Source organism: Pelodiscus sinensis, chromosome 20 (genome assembly GCF_052426305.1).
Source record: "Pelodiscus sinensis isolate ZL-2025 chromosome 20, ASM5242630v1, whole genome shotgun sequence".
In the NCBI taxonomy this organism is placed as follows: Eukaryota; Metazoa; Chordata; order Testudines; family Trionychidae; genus Pelodiscus; species Pelodiscus sinensis.
Genome location: NC_143071.1, coordinates 24,546,469 through 24,566,278, shown reverse-complemented (window position 1 = coordinate 24,566,278; position 19,810 = coordinate 24,546,469). Strand labels below are relative to the sequence as shown.

General features: G+C 42.6%; 1 protein-coding gene across 5 annotated transcripts in view; it reads left to right on the top strand.

The window, feature by feature from the left end:
* OGFOD3 (2-oxoglutarate and iron dependent oxygenase domain containing 3) overlaps positions 1 to 19,810 on the top strand; it is an 83,143-nt gene that overhangs the window by 45,296 nt on the left and 18,037 nt on the right. For 4 of the 5 annotated variants that reach the window (XM_006132382.5, XM_075903546.2, XM_075903544.2 and 1 more), the window contains one exon: positions 11,025 to 11,148. The exons of the other annotated variant lie outside the window; for it this stretch is intronic. In XM_006132382.5, the coding sequence (XP_006132444.2) occupies positions 11,025 to 11,148 (124 nt within the window). The remainder of the gene's footprint in view (positions 1 to 11,024; positions 11,149 to 19,810) is intronic. 5 annotated transcript variants of the gene reach the window in all.

Below are 19,810 nucleotides of genomic sequence, written 5' to 3'. Positions count from 1 at the left end.
CCAATCAGTGTGTGGCTTGTTCAGGCAGCCCTGCAGAGAGTGAGGAATTAGGCCCTGACCAGGGAGGGTGCTGGACCTGGTTCCCAGAGAAGCACCTTCAGGAGAACAGTGTTGGACAGGCTCAGGGTTGCGGGCTAGAAAGGGAGGCTCCATCTTGATACCTGCCAGGAGGTTGCAAAGGGTCACTGGGGACAAGGCTGTCACCAGAGGGTCCCGGAGTCGGGACCCAAAGTAGTGAGTGGGCTTGGGTCCTCCCGCCCTCTTGTACCACACCTTGCCACTGAGGCGTGGCTGATATAGACGGTGGCTTCCTACTGGGACGGAGGGGCTAAACTTGGAGACCACAGTTGGCCACAGTGGCACTAAAGACACAGGACTGGGGACAAGAGACCACTGGAGTGGGCACTGCCAGAGTACAATGTTCTGAAGAGGATGCCATGGTCCAGGAGTGACACGGGTCTGGAACACAAGCGTGGACTGCAGACAGGTAAGACACTGCCAGAAGGGGACACCCTGGTGAGAGAGGACTAATTCACCAGAGCTACCAGCAGGAGTTGCCACAGCGGATGAGTCCCGCCCCCGATACAGGAATTGGACTCTTAATATGTCTTCCAACCCTCTGAGTCTATGATTTGTATTTCTGAAAACTTTTCATTCTGAATCTGCATGACAAGTCAGATATGCAACATGTTCTCTGGAATGGACGTTTTCAAAATAATCTGTTTCAGAAGAATTAAAAGGAGAACTAAAAACCTAAACATTTTTTGAAAATTTCTGGTCCAGCCTCCCCAACTAAGTGTCAGCCTGCCAAGTAAGCTTGGGGAGTCCCAGTTCTGGCAGAGCTCGCTAGATGAGCTGCTGGGGGCACTGGAGCCCGGAGACTGCTGACACTCTGGGAGCTCTGGAAATTGGGCAGCCTGGACAGTCTAGTTTGACAGGAAACCAGGTGTGGTTGGTCAGCTGGCCTGTGGTCTCTCTTGAAAGTTTAATGGAATCAGCACATTCCTGTGGAACATTTCATTTGTAAGAAAGTAGCATTTTCCTGATGGAAAACTCTTTTCTGGGGAACTCAGCAAGCTCTACTAGTCACTGTTTCAGGCCCTAGGATAGAAAATGATTTTGGCACCCTCCCAGGCAGAATGGCTGAGCAAAAGCCCCTCTTTGTCCTCAGCTGTTGATTTGACATCCTGAGAAGTTGGCTTGAAGGCCAGCCCTGGCTTCAAAGGTGTGATGAGCCAATCAGTTTCTTAAAACACATGCCAACAGGTATGGATAATTGAAATATTTAGGCATCAATGATGTGAAAGGTTTGCTTTATTGCATGTTCTGTGGAGGAGTCGTGACTTTTTTCATGCTCTGATTTTGGTTGTAATGGAAGGTACATTGAATGAATGAAAGCTCTTATTTTTTTGACTGCATTTCTAATAGCATCAATCAAAGCTGTGGTAGTCACCTCTGATTTGCTGAACTCCTATCAACTGATGCTTTCATTAGCAAAGTGCTCGTTCTGCTATCCTGAACTTCAGAAAATACTGTGACAGGCTAACTGTACTTGATACAGCCTCAGTTTAAATTAGGGTAGTGATGCAAGATCAAGTGTAGAGCCATTGACACAGCAATGATAATCAAGACCAGCTTTCTGAGTATTGCTGAAGAGGTACTATAAATACAGAGTAACGTGGACCCAGAGGGATCATAGACGGGGAGTATTTATACAGTACAGATTATTCAAACTGGTACTAATAAGAACGGAATCTAGGATGAAGGCAGTGCTGACTTGGCTTCTGGCAGTTCCACCAGATGCTTCAGTCTATCACAAGGAACATCATCATAGACAGATCCCAGTACTGTACCATGAAATGCAATAACTTAATGTGTGCTCTTCCTTCTGAGTGGTAATCATCTCATCTATATATTACTGTTTTTATATTAACGCCTGGCCATTGAGATTTCATAATCTAAGGACTTTGAGATTTGTCATCAAGGTGAAAATCATTAAATGCAAGAGTACAGGCAGTCCCCGGGTTACATGGATCCAACTTACATCTGATCCCTACTTACAAACGGGGTGAGGCAACCCCGCACTAGCTGCTTCACCCCAGCAGACCAGGGAGACGCGAAGCTAGCGCCCCGCCCAGCAGACCAGGGAGACGCGGAGCGGCTTTTCTCAGCAGACACCTCAGCTTGAGAATAAAGGACTGAGGGAAGTGAGGTGTGGGAGAATAAAACTGAGCTCTGGAGAAATGTTTGGCTAGAGTTTCCCCTACAATATGTACCAGTTCCAACTTACATACAAATTCAACTTAAGAACAAACCTACAGTCCCTATTTTGTATGTAACCCGGGGACTGCCTGTAAAGCACAACAACAAAATGGAGAATAACTGGCTAGGAGTAGTACTGCTGAAGAGTTTCAGGGGTTACAGTGGATCACAAATCAAACATGACGCAACAGTGTGGCCAAATGTGTGTGAGGCTAATATTCTGGATATTTTTACAGGGGTGCCATAGGTAAGACGTGGGAGGTAATTGTTCCACTCTACTTGGCATCGGCAAGTCCTTAGCTAGTGTGTTGTGTTCAGTTCTGGGTTTCACACTTTAAGAAACATATGGAAAAACTGGAAGGAGTCTTGTAGAGGGCAACAAAAAATATATATATTTTTCAAAAACATAGAATCATAGAACCATAGAGCTGGAAGGGACCTCGGAAGGTCATCAAGTCCAGCCCCCTGCTCTAGGCAGGACCAATCCCAACTGAATCAACCCAGCCAGGTCTTTGTCAAGCCGAGACTTAAACACCTCTAGGGATGGAGACTCTACTACTTCCCTAGGTAACCCATTCCAGTGCTTCACTACCCTCCTAGTGAAATAGTTTTTCCTAATATCCAACCTGGACCGCTCTCACCACAGCTTGAGACCATTGCTCCTTGTTCTGCCGTCTGTCACTACAGATGGAGTGGAGGGCCCAAAACTGGACACAATACTCCAGATGTGGCCTCAACAGAGCCAAATAAAGGGGAATAATGACATCTCTGGATCTGCTGGCAATGCTCCTCTTAATGCAACCTAATATGCCACTAGCCTTCTTGGCTACAAGGGCACACTGTTGACTCATATCCAGCTTCTCATCTACTGTAGCCCCCAGGTCCTTTTCTGCAGAACTACTACTTAGCTGGTTGGTCCCCAGCCTGTAACAATGCTTGGGATTCTTCCCTCCCAAGTGCAGGGCTCTACACTTGTCCTTGTTGAACCTCATTAGTTTTCTTTTGGCCCAATCCTGTAGTCTGTCCAGGTCACTCTGGACCCTATTCCTGCCCTGCTGTTTCAAAGAAAGGGCTGTTTCAAAGAAGATGTGATTAATTGTTCTCTATGTTCATTAGAGATAGAATAAGAAGTAATGGGCTTAATTTATAGCAAGGGATATTTAGGTTGGATATTAGGAAAATGTCTTAATTATAAGGATAATTAATACTGGAATTAAGGAGTCGGGAAGTTGTGGAATCCCTTTCAGTGGAGACTTTTAAGAATACGTGAAATGCAAACTTGTCATGTATGGTCCTACCTCAGTGTGGCAATTGAGAGGAAGGACTAGATGACTCTTGATGTTCCTTCCAGACCTACATTTCTATGATTCTGTGAATGTTGGTGAATAAAGCATGAAGTATCAATAATTTCACACTTTTGTGAGCATCTGCATGAGTTCCCTTACATATTGAAGCAAAATAAATACCTATCACTTGCAAAGATTTTAAGTAATAATATATAACTCTTATTTATATTTGAAATGCTGTTATAGCCTGTGGTTTTTATAAAATAAACCACAGGTTGTAATAGCATTTCATACATTTCCTGTACAAGAAATGATTATGTGCCCATTGTAAATATTTGCTGTCCGAGCCTTACAGGTATAACAAGTGTTACTAAAATCAGGAAAATGTCCATTGACAAACTAGAACAAAAATATTGCAATGTGAAATAATAACCTGCCTTATTTAGCCTACTTTATGCCTGAATGATTAGATTCAGACCCATTACGTTGTCTTTTAGGGTTAAAAAAAAATCCACACCACTTGTTCTGAATCTTAGAAACCAATGGTTTATCCTCAGTCTAGCTAGAAGCAGTTAGATGCCCTAAAAAGAGAAGTTTGCTTGCTAGTCCTGAGACTCATATGTTTTTGGGTTTTCTTGTTTTGTTTTCAATAACCTCCCCCAACCCAAACCCATCACATTAGTGATGGATCCTGGTCATGTGCCAATTGAGGCACATTGTGCATATGCTAAGAAGACAGGGCCAAGAATGATATAAGGGGGAAAAGTATGCCAGAAAAGAGTGAGCTGGACATTGAGAAGTTGTTGCTGAGCATAAATGCAATTAGAAATCCAGTCGTATCAGATTATAGGTACATGATAAAGATTGAAGGCTGTTAGTGGTTGATGAAATGTTGCTATTATGGGTCTGTAAATAAACAGCTTAATCTACAACAGGGATAGGGAACCTCAGGAAGAGAATGTGGCCCCCAGCTTGCCTGGATCTGGACCCCAAGACTCAGGGATCCCCCCACATTGGGAAGCCCGTGTTGGTGCTCCAGCTCCCTTGTTACCCACCAACAGGGCTGGAGCATACAAAATCTACTATCCTGGGCCTTCCAGGCTCTGGTGTACCAGGTGAATGTGAGTAGTGTTGTCTTTCTTCTTACAAGTGTTTCACTTTGCTTCTCACTTGTGTGTGGCCCTCGACTGATTTTTCTGTGGGTCAGCAGCCCTCAACCTAAAAAAGGTTCCCTGCCAGTGATCTACAAGAATCTGTTCTTCTAATTCTTGGTAAATGTTGGTGGGGTGGGGGGAGAAGAGTGTTTAAGACCATAACATTTGTTACTTTTTTTTAAAATGATGGAATGTTTTTGAATGTAAGTCTTACCTCCATTTCAAGCCATTCAAGAACTGGTTGTGAAATAGAATATGTACCCCATCTTTCTTTCCATGCTGTTTGTGGTGTGCCAGTCTTCCTGCTACTAATAGCTCAGTGTGCTGAATTTTAAAATCAAACACATATTCCCCACATTTCCAGCTTTGTCTGGGAAAGTACTTTATCTCCTAGAGCAGTGTTTCTTAAACTGAGGCAGTCGGAGGTGTACTGCGGAGAACAACAGAATTCAAAATGGCTGCCTTTAAAGGGGTAGGTGACTTTTTTTTTTTTTGCACAATAACTTTCCCTTGACCCTTTTTTTCCCTCAATAACTTCCCCACATGACCCTTTTCCCCCTACCTTTTTTTTTTTCCTCAACAAAAATCCTTGGTGTTCCTCATAAAAAAAGATTATTGTTTGGTGTTCCTTGGTCTTAAAAAGTTTAAGAAACACTGTCCTAGGGTTTGCATAAAGAGTTGCAGAGCATTCAGTGGGGCTCTTAAAAGGGCTTCAGGGACTGTTGGAACAAGTCTGAATGTGAAATAGGGGCCACAGATTTTCCTTTGGGTTAAGTTCATTAACTGTGTCCAGTTCTGGGTCCTCCACTGCAGAAAGGATGTGGACACACTGGAGAGGGTCCAGCGGAGCGCAACCAAAATGATTAGGGAGCTGGAGCACAGGACCTATGAGGAGAGGCTGAGGCATTTGAGCTTATTTAGTCTACAGAAGAGAAGAGTGAAGGGGGATTTGATAACAGCCTTCAACTTCCTGAAGGGAGGTTCCAAAGAGGATGGAGAGAGACTGTTCTCAGTAATGACAGATGGTAAAACAAGGAGCAATGGTCTTAGTTACAGTGGGGGAGGTCTAGGTTGGATATTAGGAAAAACTATTTCCCTAAGAGGGGGGTGAAGCACTGGAATGGGTTACCTAGGGAGGTGGTGGAATCTCCATCCCTAGAGGTTTTTAAGTCTCGGCTCGACAAAGCCCTGGCTGGGATGGTTATTTGGGATTGGTCCTGCTTTGGGCAGAGGGTTGGACTCGATGACCTCCTGAAGTTTCTTCTAGCCCTATGATTCTAAGGAGATAGTTTTTTCTGAATCGTAGCTGGTTTGCGTTTGAACAGGGTTCTTATTTTGGGCTCAGAACTTGGTTTAATTACCCGTTTCCTTATGCTATGGAATGTGTGATTGGAAAATAGGATTCAAATTCAGGCCTATTCATGTTAATGTTTGAATCCTGAAGCATAATGCTAATGCATTATATCCTTGCTGATGATAGGTTTACCTATTTCACATTACTGAAAAGATCAAATTGGTGAGTAAATGAACAAATGCAACTTTAAAAAACCTAAGGAGAATCAGAATATACCTAATTTTGTCAATTGAAATGCAGATAAATACATGAAATTTCATAATGAGCTAATTATGTTGTCGTTTGAAAAAAAAATGAACCCATTATAAAAGGTGTGCAGTTTAGCATAGTGCACATTAGAGAGTTTCGTTGGCTCATGCTCCGTAATTGTGCAAACTAACTAGCAGAAATGTTTAAATGATCTTAGCTTTGCTACTTTATATGATTTAATTAAATTTTTCATGAAGAGGTATTAAAATTGTTCTTGATGAAATTATCAGTATGATTTTTATTAGATGGTTTAAATTATAAGAGTTTTTTTGTGTAATTTATTACACCTTTTGATATTTAATGTTCCTGGGATAATAAATGCATTTGACATTCATGAGATGTATTATTCCAGAGAGGCTGTTTTAGTTTAGTGTAATTTAGTACCCACTTATAAAGTGTCACCGGTTCTTAATACTGATCTCTCTTTGAATTACTAGCTGTCATGAAGAACAGTAATAGAAAAAGCTATTTGCTGCTAAAGATTAGATGATATGCTGGTAAAAAAAAAATCCTCACTATCTCTACGCTGGAACATACACTGTTGGTAACACTGCTGCAAGTGCTGTATTGCTGAATACAGTAATTGGTTTTGCAGAGGACTGGCTAACACCTTGCTGAAAACATTGACAAAGAAGATTTTGCAGTTTCTTTTCAAGTTTATTAATTAGGAGGAGGAATGGGATATATGACTTTGTTTGTAGCCATATGCAATGTCCCTATTTCAGTGTCTGAAAAAATAAAGCCATTTTTGTGAGTCATAGGGTCAGAGTTGATGGGGTAGGTTGAGAGAATGGAGGATTTCACCTAAAGTGTGGAGAGCAGTGCACTGGTGATTGTGTATTATAATAAATGCCCCTAAAGCCTCAGACTTGCAGGCACTGACGAGAAAGAGTAAGTTACAATGAATATCTGTGTCATGAGAGAGAGTTTTCCCATTCCAGAAACATTCTTAGACCAACCTGTGGCCTTACCTCCCGTGCAAGCCAACTAAGGATGTTAAGTAGTGATTATTGGCTAATCATGTAGTTGCTGGAATTTCCATAGACTACTCAATTAGTCGATAAGGAAGGGCAGTTACAGCACTCAGTCTCTGGTCCTGCCGGGTCTCAACACACACACATGCACACACACCCCTCTGCTGCAGCTCTGCACTGTTAAAGGGACAGAGGAGACAGTGCAAGGGGAGGCTGGCTCAATGCCTGGTCCCACAAGTCTCAGAACAACCCTCTGCTGCCACTCTGCATTATTAAAAGGACAAGGGAGCGGACATGCAAAGATGCTGGCTTGCCTTCCCTTTAATAGTGCAGAGTGGCAGCGTGTGTGTGTGTGTGTGTGTGCGCGCGCGCGCGCTGTTCTAAGAGCTGTGGGACCAAGGACTGAGCTAGCATCTTGCATGCCGGCTCCCCTGTCCCTTTAATGGTGCAGAGCTGTAGTGGGGTGATGGTGGGGGAACGAGCAAGTAGTTGATAGTAGGGATGTGAAGGACTAGTCGCTTCTCCCCCCTCTTGCTGCCTCTTTCAGATAGAGGCATGAAGTGGAGGGGGGAAGAAGAGGGAGTACTTCAAAGTGGCAGTGCCACTTGAAGCCTGGGGACAGACGCCGGTCTTCACCGCGGGCTGTACACTGCATTTCAAAGTGACAGCGCCGTGTGGAACCCAGGATCAGCTGTGGACTTCCTAGCTGACCTGGGCTCCATGCAGCACTGCTGCTTTGAAACAATGCAGGGAGTCCGGCGTCAGGCTCCTCGTGGTGTTTCAAAGTCCCCAGCTGACCGCAAGCTCCACATGGTGCTTTCACCTTGAAGTGTAGCAACAGCCCTAGGGCTGTTGCTTCACTTCAAAGGTGGAAGTGCTCTATCAACTAATTGAATAGTCGATGCAAAAATGCATCGACTATTTGATTAGTCAATTACCCCCGATACTTAACATCCTTAGTTGATAGTGCTAACTGATAAGTTCCTGCTTAACTGTTAGTCGACTACTCGCTTACATCCCTAAAGCCAACGTGTCCTTTTAGTTGAAGGTATTTCTGCAAGGTTGCAAGGAAGATAGAATTATGGAGTGGGGATTTATTACCAGCCTGAAAAAGTTAATGAACTTTCAAGGTTTTGGGATTAAAATGTCATTAATAATATCACTACTTCTTTGAGTGATTGCTCATGTGCATTCCAGTTCCTTCCCTGCCCTTTGTGAACCATCTATCCCACTTGCACTGTGCATAGCCCAAATTATCTCCAACTACTGGGTCTTGAGCATGGTGGTAATGGAATATTCAATTCTGTACCTCCCTTGCTCCGCTATCCCTTCCTTCCCCCCCTTTGGGAGCTCTTTTCAGGAACAGCTCCTTTTCCTGGAGGTGCAATTCTTCCTCATTCTGGGGGTGATAGAGGAGGTTCCCCTGGAGTTTTTTACTCCCAATACTATTTATTCCCACAGCTATGGAGGGGAACGAGTCTGCTCCTCATCCTAGATCTCAGGCACTTGAATGCATTCATAAGGAAGCTCAGGTTTCTGCATGGACCTCCATCGTTCCCTCCCTAAACCCGAGGGACTGGTAAGCTGTCCTTGACCTCAAGGATGTGTACTTTCACATTTTCATCATTCCAGCCTGCAGACGTTTCCTCCACTCTGTAGTGGCAGAACACGATTATCAGTTTTCAGTGCTTCCCTTCAGCCCGGCCATGGTGCCTTGAGTCTTTACGAAATACGTAACAATGATGCTTGCATTCCTTTATTCACTTTTTCCACACCAGTCATGATTTTATAGACCTCTATCATATCCCCCCTTTAGTCTCCCCTTTTCTAAGCTGAAATGTCCAAGTCTTTTTAATTTCTTTTCATATGGGACCTGTTCCAAACTCCTCATCGTTTTTGTTGCCCTTTTCTGAACCTTTTCCAGGGGGCTCCGTAGCTAACCTGATGGGTACTGTTGTGGAAAAAAATCTTCGGACAGCCATTCATGCTGCGCATGTACACACACATTGGAATGGACATGAGCAATGCATCTTGAAGAACAGTTATGAAAGGTTTTTTTCTTTAAAAAGCCCTTACACATCACCTTACATTTCTAATTTTGTTTCAATTAAGAGGCTACAGAGAGAGTCTGAGACTTTAATTTCTCCTTCCTCCAGATTTGGATTTTAATACATCGTATCTTTTTTATGCCACTTTTCTTTTAAGTCATCTAGCATCTTAATTTTCTCCTAATCTTATTTTATTCTCTTTTGTAGTTCATGCTCATGCAATGTAGTATATGCAGCTGCTTCTCAGTCAGAATTCTGGCTTTACCTGCGTTTAGTACACCTATTCTTTTTTTAAAAAAATAGAACCAGAAATGTCAAGACAATGTGTGGGTTTGAAAAGTGTTTATTGATATGAATAGTGCGAGTCTTATTTTTTTGTAATTTAAATATTCTAATTATGGATGGCCTGAGCTCAGACAGATTCAGTATTCAGTGTTTTCATAGCATGTTATGAGTCCCATAAAGTGAATTTTGTCCCTCTTGAACACAGGTGTTGAGCAAAATTAGTAATGTAAAAAACATTAAGGAAAAAGTCTGAAGGGCATTAAGACATTTAAAAGGCACAATGTGTGATGGACTTAAAACATGTGGTCCTCTGTGTGTTGTAGGAAAAAAAATTATTTCCAAAGCCATCTGTGAACCTTTTTAACAAAACAAAGATTTGTGGTTGTTTAAAGGAGCTGTTCCTCTAATGCAAGTCTATTTGGAAGATATGAATCATCGGTTTATGTGAGCCTGCATGCTCACAGATGAAAGGGAGAGGGAGTAAAAGGTGTAGAGTTTGGACACCCCTCTTATCTAAGATAAGAAGTGAAGCTAATCAGTTAGAGATTGTTCAAATCCTTTTCATCACAGCCATGGGGAATTTTCGCCTAGATACATTATCTATCTCTCTGGTCCTATACTTTTTTGATTTCAAGCCAAAATGTCAGTTCTAGAGCTGGTATCTTTTTGGCTAGGAGAAATACCAGTCAGAGGAGTTAGACTGACATAGATTGATGTGATAGAAATGTAGCCGTGTTAGTCTGGGGTAGTTGAAGCAAAATGCAGGACAATGTAGCACTTTAAAGACTAACAAGATGGTTTATTAGATGATGAGCTTTCGTGGGCCAGACCCACTTCCTCAGATCAAATAGTGGAAGAAAGTAGTCACAACCATATATACCAAAGGATACAATTAAAAAAATGAACAAATATGAAAAGGACAAATCACATTGCAGAACAGAAGGGGAATGCGGGGGGGGGGGGGGGGGGAGGAAGGAAGGTAAGTGTCTGTGAATTGATGATATTAAAGGTAGGGAGAGTGGGTTGCTTCTGTTCTGCAATGTGATTTGTCCTTTTCATATTTGTTCATTTTTTTAATTGTATCCTTTGGTATATATGGTTGTGACTATTTTCTTCCACTATTTGATCTGAGGAAGTGGGTCTGGCCCACGAAAGCTCATCATCTAATAAACCATCTTGTTAGTCTTTAAAGTGCTACATTGTCCTGCATTTTGCTTCATAGATTGATGTGTCTTTTTAAAACTATTAGGAAATGAAAAGTTCATTCCCAGCTTCAGAGAGCTTTTTAATGAATGTCTAAAACAAGATGTGAAAAATTGAAAAAGTCCCTCAGACTAATTGTCTCTGGAGTTTGCATTCTTGGAGAAGCTAAGCTGGAGTTAAGTAATTTAATGGTCTCTCTTGGTTCCTAGGTAACTTATGGCTCCTTTGACTATACATCACTGCTTTATCTGTCTGACTACACTGAGGATTTTGGTGGTGGACGATTTGTGTTCATGGATGTAGGTGCTAACAAGACTGTAGAACCCCGAGCAGGTAGGTTTCTCAGTTTACCTTCATGACCTAGCTCTCTATTGACCAGTTCCTATCCTGTCCGATACTCCCACTTGGAATTCCATAGTATTACTGAGGATAAAATTTAGCCTAATGTATGTCAAGTACATAGGAAAGTGGTTTGGATAGGCCACAGCAATTAACGGGATGATAGTAGTAAAATTCATCTTGTTTGTGGCTACGGTTTAGCTACATAGAAAGAAATGGTGAAATAAACTGGAAATTATCAAGATTTGAGTTAATCCGAGACTACCTGGGCACATGAAATAACTTCCTGAAAAGGCACAACCTCCCTTAATAGGATTCATGAGATTGTCTTTCTAAAGCCTCCTGCTTTATGGCGAAGTAGTGCTTTCCCCTGTGCTTGATTTCCTGTTTTCTGCTCCCTGACACAGCTAGAATTAGAACTGCTCGAGTTTTAACTGTTTCTGGGAAGAGTCTGTCTCAGCATGATCCCCAGCCTGCTAAGCAGGGGCCTGCATAGGCCCTCAGGGTATTTGTTCCCCTGTTTTAGCTACATGGATGAAGAGTCTTGCCATGTTGTATCTTGAGGGTGGATTGAAGTTCAGCTAAACGTCAGTGGGTGCAAAATGCTGCCACATGTATTCTGAGATGTATTTGCTCCAGGGAACCTGAGACGCTTCATTCACTGCCAGTTCATTTCTGCGGGTAGTTCATAGGGTTGCCAAGTGTCCGGTTTTGAACTGGAAAGACCGGTATTTGAGGGTTCTGTCCGGGAAAAAAATTAAGAAAATACCAGACATATAAAGTGTCTGGTATTTTCTAATTAGGTAAGTTTATTATTATTAGGAGTATCAGTACCTAGTTGCGAACTGCCTGGGTGGTAGACACGCTCACGCTGTGTGTGTGTGTCTACCAGCCAGGCAGTACGCAACAACGCGTGGGATGGGTAATGCCCTGGGATCTGTGTGCACCCTGATCAGTCTTGCTCCTTGTCGGCCAATTCTTTCCCCCCGCTCCTCCCCCTGGCCAGCCCCACTACCCCTGACTCCCTCCCAGCCAGCCCTGCTTCTCATCGGCCGGTTCCCGCCCCCCCCCCCCCCCCCCCGATATCCCCAGCCAGCCCCGCTTCCCCCGACCAGCCCTGCTTCCTGCCGGCGGGTTCTCCCCCGCTCCTCCTCCTGATCTTTCCTGGCCAGCTCTGCTCTGCTCCCCCTGATCCCCTCCCGTCCAGAGCTGCTTCCTGCTGGCCAGTCCCCCGTCATCTCCCAGCCGGTCCTGCTGTCCCTCCCTCCCCCCTCCCAAGCCAGCCCTGCTTCCTGCCAGCTGGTTTACACCCTCTTCCTCCCACATCCTCCCGGCCAGCTCCGCTCCCCGTCTGAGATCAAGTGTGTCCAGTATTTTTTTTGAAGCCACCTGGTAACCCTAGTAATTCATAAGTGTCAGTTTTAACATATAAAGCTTTAAATATGTTGGATTCTGGAAAGTAAATCTCTTTACTCAGTACTGGAGCTGTTGAGCTCTAGCTAACATTCCTTTGATTGAACTGCAAGAGGTCCTGGTGGCATTCTCGGAAATGCTTCCAGTTCCACGCACAGGGTCAGGTAGGCAGGCAGAGCTTCAGAGTCTCAATGCATGGATGAGACGATGGTGTAGGGAAGAGGGGTTTAGATTTATTAGGAACTGGGGACACTTTTGGGAGAGGGGGAGCCTATACAGGAAAGATGGGCTCCACCTAAACCAGGGTGGAACCAGACTGCTGGCCACTAAACATTAAAAAGGCCCTAGAGCAGTTTTTAAACTAAGAGATGGGGAAAAGCCGATTGGTGCGGAGATGCACGTAAATCGGAGGGAGACTTCTCTTAGAGGAGAATCCATTGATAGAGATTCTCTAAGCTGTAGTCAGAAAGAGAGGAGGGGAGAGGGCAAACCATGGGCCAGAGCAGACAAACAACCGCATTCAAAGGAATCCAATGCATCAGGGAAGGGCAGACAAATAACCAGTGGCAAATTTTTAAAGTGCTTGTACACAAATGCTAGGAGTCTGACTAATAAGATGGGTGAACTAGAGTACCTTGTATTAAATGAGGAGATTGACATAATAGGCATCACTGAAACCTGGTGGAATGAGGAAAATCTGTGGGACACAATCATACCGGGATATAAAATATATAGAAAGGATAGAGCAGGCCGGGTGGGTGGCGGAGTAGCACTGTATGTGAAAGATAATGTAGAATCAAACGAAATAAAAATATTAAGTGAATCAACATGTTCAATAGAATCGCTATGGATAGTAATTCCATGCTCCAATAATAAGAAATTAGCAGTAGGGATATATTACCGACCACCTGACCAGTACAGCGATACTGACATTGAAATGCTGAGGGAGATTAGAGAGGCTACCAAAATAAAGAACTCTTTAATAATGGGGGATTTTAATTACCCCCATATTGACTGGATACATGTCACCTCAGGAAGAGAAGCAGAGATAAAATTTCTCAATGGCTTAAATGACTGCTTCTTGGAGCAGCTGGTGCAGGAACCCACAAGGGGAGAGGCAATTCTCGATTTAGTCCTGAGTGGAGTGCAGGATCAGGTCCAGGATATAACCGTTACAGGACCGCTTGGGAATAGTGACCATAATATAATAACATTCAACATTCCTGTGGTGGGAAGAACACCTCAGCAGTCCAGCACCCTGGCATATAATTTCAAAAAGGGGAATTACGCAAAAATGAGGAGGTTAGTTAAACAGAAATTAAAAGGCACAGTGACTAGAGCCAAATCCCTGAAAGCTGCATGGAAACTTTTTAAAGACACCATAATAGAGGCCCAACTTAAATGAATACCCCAAATTAAAAAACATAGCAAGAGACCTAAAAAAGAGTCACCGTGGCTTAACCACCATATAAAAGAAGCAGTGAGGGACAAAAAGGTATCTTTTAAGAAGTGGAAGTCCAATCCTAGTGAGATAAATAGAAAAGAACATAAACACTGTCAAATCAAGTGTAAACATGTAATAAGAAAAGCAAAAAAAGATTTTGAGGAACAGCTAGCCAAAAACTCAAAAAGAAATAACAAAATGTTTTAAAGTACATTAGAAGCAGGAAGCCTGCTAAAAAATCTATGGGTCCCCTAGATGATCGAGCTATAAAAGGAGCAATCAAGGACGATAAAGCCATTGCGGAGAAACTAAATGATTTCTTTGCTTCAATCTTCCCGGCTGAGGACGTTGGGGAGATTCCTGAATCTGCACCATCCTTTGTGGGTGATGAATCTGAAGAACTGTCCCGGATTGAAGTGTCATTAGAGGAGGTTTTGGAACAAATAGAAAAACTTAATGTTAACAAATCTCCGGGACCGGATGGCATTCGTCCAAGGGTTCTAAAAGAACTCAAATGGGAAATTGCTGAGCTATTATCTGTGGTTTGTAACCTATCCTTTAAATCGGCTTCCGTATCTAATGACTGGAAGGTAGCCAACGTGATGCCAATATTTAAAAAGGGCTCTAGAGGCGATCCTGGCAATTACAGACCGGTAAGTCTAACTTCAGTACCGGGCAAATTAGTCGAAACAATAGTAAAGAATAAAATTGTGAAGCATGTAGAAGAACATAATTTGTTGGACAAAAGTCAACATGGTTTCTGTAAAGGGAAATCCTGTCTTACTAATCTGTTAGAGTTCTTTGAAGGGGTTAACAAACATGCGGACAAGGGGGATCCAGTAGATATAGTATACTTGGATTTTCAGAAAGCCTTCGACAAGGTCCCTCACCAAAGGCTCTTGTGTAAATTCTATGGCCATGGGATAAGAGGGAAGGTCCTTTCTTGGATTGAGAACTGGTTAAAAGACAGGAAACAAAGGGTAGGAATAAATGGTAAATTTTCAGAATGGAGAGCAGTAACTAGTGGTGTACCCCAAGGGTCAGTCCTGGGACCAATCCTTTTCAACTTATTCATAAATGATCTGGAGAAAGGGGTAAGCAGTGAGGTAATAAAGTTTGCAGATGATACAAAACTGTTTAGGATAGTCAAGACAGAAGCAGACTGTGAGGGACTCCAAGAAGATCTCACCAAACTGAGTGATTGGGCAACAAAATGGCAAATGAAATTTCATGTGGATAAGTGTAAAGTAATGCACATCGGGAAAAATAACCCCAACTATACGTACAGTATGATGGGGGCTTATTTGGCTACGACAAATCAGGAAAGAGATTTTGGAGTTATCGTGGACAGTTCTCTAAAAACTTCCACACAGTGTGCAGCGGCGGTCAAAAAGGCAAATAGGATGCTAGGAATTATTAGGAAAGGGATAGAAAATAAGACCCAGAATATCTTACTGCCCCTGTATAAAACTATGGTACGCCCACATCTTGAATACTGTGTACAGATGTGGTCTCCTCACCTCAAAAAAGATGTTTTGGCCTTGGAAAGGGTTCAGAAAAGGGTAACTAAAATGATTAGGGGTTTGGAACGGGTCTCATATGAGGAGAGGTTAAAGCGACTGGGACTTTACAGTTTAGAAAAGAGGAGACTGAGGGGGGATATGATAGAGGTCTATAAAATCATGAGTGGTGTGGAGAGGGCCGATAAAGAAAAGTTATTTATTAGTTCCCATAATAGAAGAACTAGAGGACACCAAATGAAATTAATGGGGAGCAGGTTTAAAACTAATAAAAGAAACGTCTTCTTCACACAGCATGTAGTCAACCTGTGGAACTCCTTGCCAGAGGAGGCTGTGAAGGCTAGAACTATAATAGAGTTTAAAGAGAAGCTAGATAATTTCATGGAGGTTAGGTCCATAAAAGGCTATTAGCCAGAGGATAAAATGGTGTCCTTGGCCTCTGCCTGTCAGAGGCTGGAGAGGGATGGCAGGAGACAAATCGCTTGATCATTGCCTTCGCTCCACCCTCTCTGGGGCACCTGGTGCTGGCCACTGTCAGTAGACAGGATACTGGGCTAGATGGACCTTTGGTCTGACCCAGTATGGCCATTCTTATGTTCTTATGTCTGTTCTCCCAAATCTTTTAACTCCCAGGTCATGCTCTAAGATTAATTTGTTTTCCCAGGCCTTTCCTGGAGAGTTGGGAGAAGCAGAAGAATGTGGGAAATAGTGGAAGGAGTCTTTTTTTCTAGTTATTGTTAGGAGGACCAGTTTATTGCACATTTTTTATTACAGTTTTTATTATGAATGTATGAGACCCTGAATGAATACAGTTGTACAAACTGAATAAATCAGGGCTACTTAACACTTGGTCCGTGGGCTGCATGTAGCCTGCAGCCCGTTTGTTTGCGGCCTGTGGTGCACTTTGGGTTTGGAAATTAAATGGTTAGTATTTTGCAATAAATTACAATTAGTCATAAAATTATTTTCCAAGGGATACACATATTAGCTAATGGAGGTATAGTTAGGCATGCTCTCCAAAGCATGTCTGTTATAATGGATGTCAGGTTAAACTTCCATCATGACTAAGGTTCTGTCTTAGCTGCACAGCCTCACAGCTGCTTAATCAGCCCTGCCCAGCCAGGGGTACAGGGCTGCCATGCACGGAGCTTCCATGCTGGGGGAGCGGCACTTCTCCCTCGGCGACAATAGCAGCTCCCTGCTGAGGACAGAGAAGTGTGTCTCTCCCAGCCGGTAGGGGCTGATTAAGCAGCCGTGGGGCCGTGCTGCTGTGCAGCTTAAAAGGAACCTTGACCATGATCCCTATGATGACAGTCTAGGGACTAGAATTTCATCATTGTCTGAAGAAGAAAATATAACACTTGAGGAAAGCATCTTGGGGTAATTAAGTTATCCTGGGTTCCCCTAAATGATATAGGGTACAGCTTGCTCAGGAAGGATAGACAGGGAAAAAAGGGAGGAGGTGTTGCCTGATCTAAAAATAAAAAAGGAATTATATAAAAAATGGAAAGTAGGACAAATTACAAAGGATGAATATAGGCAAAAAACACAGGAATGCAGGTGCAAGATTAGAAAGGCAAAGGCACAAAATGAGCTCAAACTAGCTACGGGAATAAAGGGAAACGAAGACTTTTTATAAATATATTAGAAGCAAGAGGAAGACCAAGGACAGAGTAGGCCCACTGGTCAGCGAGGAGGGAGAAACAGTAATAGGAAACTTGGAAATGGCAGAGATGCTTAATGAGTTCTTTGTTTCGGTCTTCACTGAGAAGTCTGAAGGAATGCCTAACATAGTGAATGCTAGTAGGAAGGGGGTATGTTTAGAAGATAAAATAAAAAAAGAACAAGTTAAAAATCACCGAGAAAAGTTAGATGCCTGCAAGTCACCAGGGCCTGATGAAATGCATCCTAGAATACTCAAGGAGCTGATAGAGGAGGTATTTGAGCCTCTAGCTATCATCTTTGAAAAATCATGGGAGACAGGAGAGATTCCAGAAGACTGGAAAAGGGCAAATATAGTGCCCATTTATAAAAAGGGAAATAAGAGCAACCCAGGAAACTACAGAATAGTTAGTTTAACTTCTGTGCCAGGGAAGATAATGGAGCAAGTAATTAAGGAAATCATCTGTCAACACTTGGAAGGTGGCAAGGTGATAGGGAACAGCCAGCATGGATTTGTAAAGAACAAATCATGTCAAACCAATCTGATAGCTTTCTTTGATAGGATAACGAGTCTTGTGGATAAGGGAGAAGAGGTGGATGTGGTATACCTAGACTTTAGTAAGGCGTTTGATATGGTCTCGCATGATATTCTTATCAATAAACTAGGCAAATACAACTTAGATGGGACTACTATAAGGTGGGTGCATAACTGGCTGGATAACTGTACTCAGAGAGTAGTTATTAATGGTTCTCAATCCTGCTGGAAAGGTATAACAAGTGGGGTTCCGCAGGGGTCTGTTTTGGGTCTGGCTTTCTTCAATATCTTCATCAACGATTTAGATATTGGCATAGAAAGTACGCTTATTAAGTTTGCAGATGATACCAAGCTGGAAGGGTTTCGACTGCTCTGGAGAATAGGGTCATAATTCACAATCATCAGGACAAATTGGAGAAATGGTCTGAGGTAAACAGGATGAAGTTTAATAAAGACAAATGCAAAGTGCTCCACTTAGGAAGGAACAATCAGTTTCACACGTACAGAATGGGAAGCGACTGTCTAGGAAGGAGTACGGCAGAAAGGGATCTAGGGGTTATAGTGGACCACAAGCTGAATGAGTCAGCAGTGTGATGCTGTTGCAAAAAAGCAAATATGATTCTGGGATGCATTTACAGGTGTGTTGTGAGCAAGACACAAGAAGTCATTCTTCCACTCTACTCTGCGCTGGTTAGGCCTCAGTTGGAGTATTGTGTCCAATTCTGGGCACCACATTTCAAGAAAGATGTGGAGTAATTGAAGAGGGTCCAGAGAAGAGCAACAAGAATGATGAAAGGTCTAGAGAACATGACCTATGAAGGAAGGCTGAAAGAATTGGGTTTGTTTAGTTTGGAAAAGAGAAGATTGAGGGTGGGACACATGATAGCAGTTTCCAGGTATCTAAAAGGGTGTCATAAGGAGGAGGGAGAAAACTTGTTCATCTTGGCCTCTGACGATAGGAGAAGAAGCAATGGGCTTAAACTGCAGCAAGGAAGGTTTAGGTTGGACATTAAGAAAAAGTTCCTAACTATCAGGGTAGTCAAACACTGGAATAAATTGCCCAGGGAGGTTGTGGAATCTCCATCTGTGGAGATATTTAAGAGTAGGTTAGATAAATGTCTATCAGGGATGGTCCAGACAGTATTTGGTCCTGCCATGAGGGCAAGGGACTAGACTCGATGATCTCTCGAGGTCCCTTCCAGTTCTAGTATTCTGTGGTTCTATGATATCAGCTTGATTGGAGGGATGAGAACTAGATTAAATTCTATTCTGGAGCAGGAGGAAGGCTGTCGTCCTATACACATCCCTAGCAAAGTAACAGAGCAGATTTTTTCACGGGTTTAAATTGTTTTCTGACCTTTTGCACTTCTCCTGACATCACCTCTGCTGACAGCAATCAAGACTTAATTGTGAACTTCATTCTGTCTAATCAGATTCTTGTTTCAGAGCTTTTTTTAGTAATCGCTTATTTCTTTTCAACATCAGGAGAATTTACATGACCATGATCAGATGCAGAATGCAAGCTGATGGTTCATTAAACTAAGAGCACCTACTAAAGACCTTCTTGTGTTAGTCATTTTAGCTGTTTTTTTACATGGATGATTTAGGGTTTATCTATACAGGGGTTTTGAACCAGTTCAAGTTGAGTTAATCTGCTTCTAAAATGCGTCAACTAGGTTCATATTGTAAACTCTGGTGTTTTCTTACATAGTGGACTAAGTTTGCTGAGAATTTAATTGGTTTGTTCTGTTGTTTGTGTGCATGTGTAACACTGTTACATGTCTCCAGCAGCAGGTTCAATTCAATAAAACTTTATTTTTGATTTGATGTTTATTGTTTGCTGTCCAGTAATAAAAAGTTTGAAATTAATCTATTTGAATTCAGCACAGCATTGAAGCCCGAAGTATCTTCCATAAAGATGAAATAGTTAATGGAATTCAAAAAAATTAAGCAAGGTACCTCTTCCAAAACCCATAGACTATACTGTACAACTGACCATGATCCCAAACATCCGCTCCATGGGCTTAACAGCTGGATACATGGTTGTACAGTTTGAGGCCTGATTTTCAAAATAAGAACAAT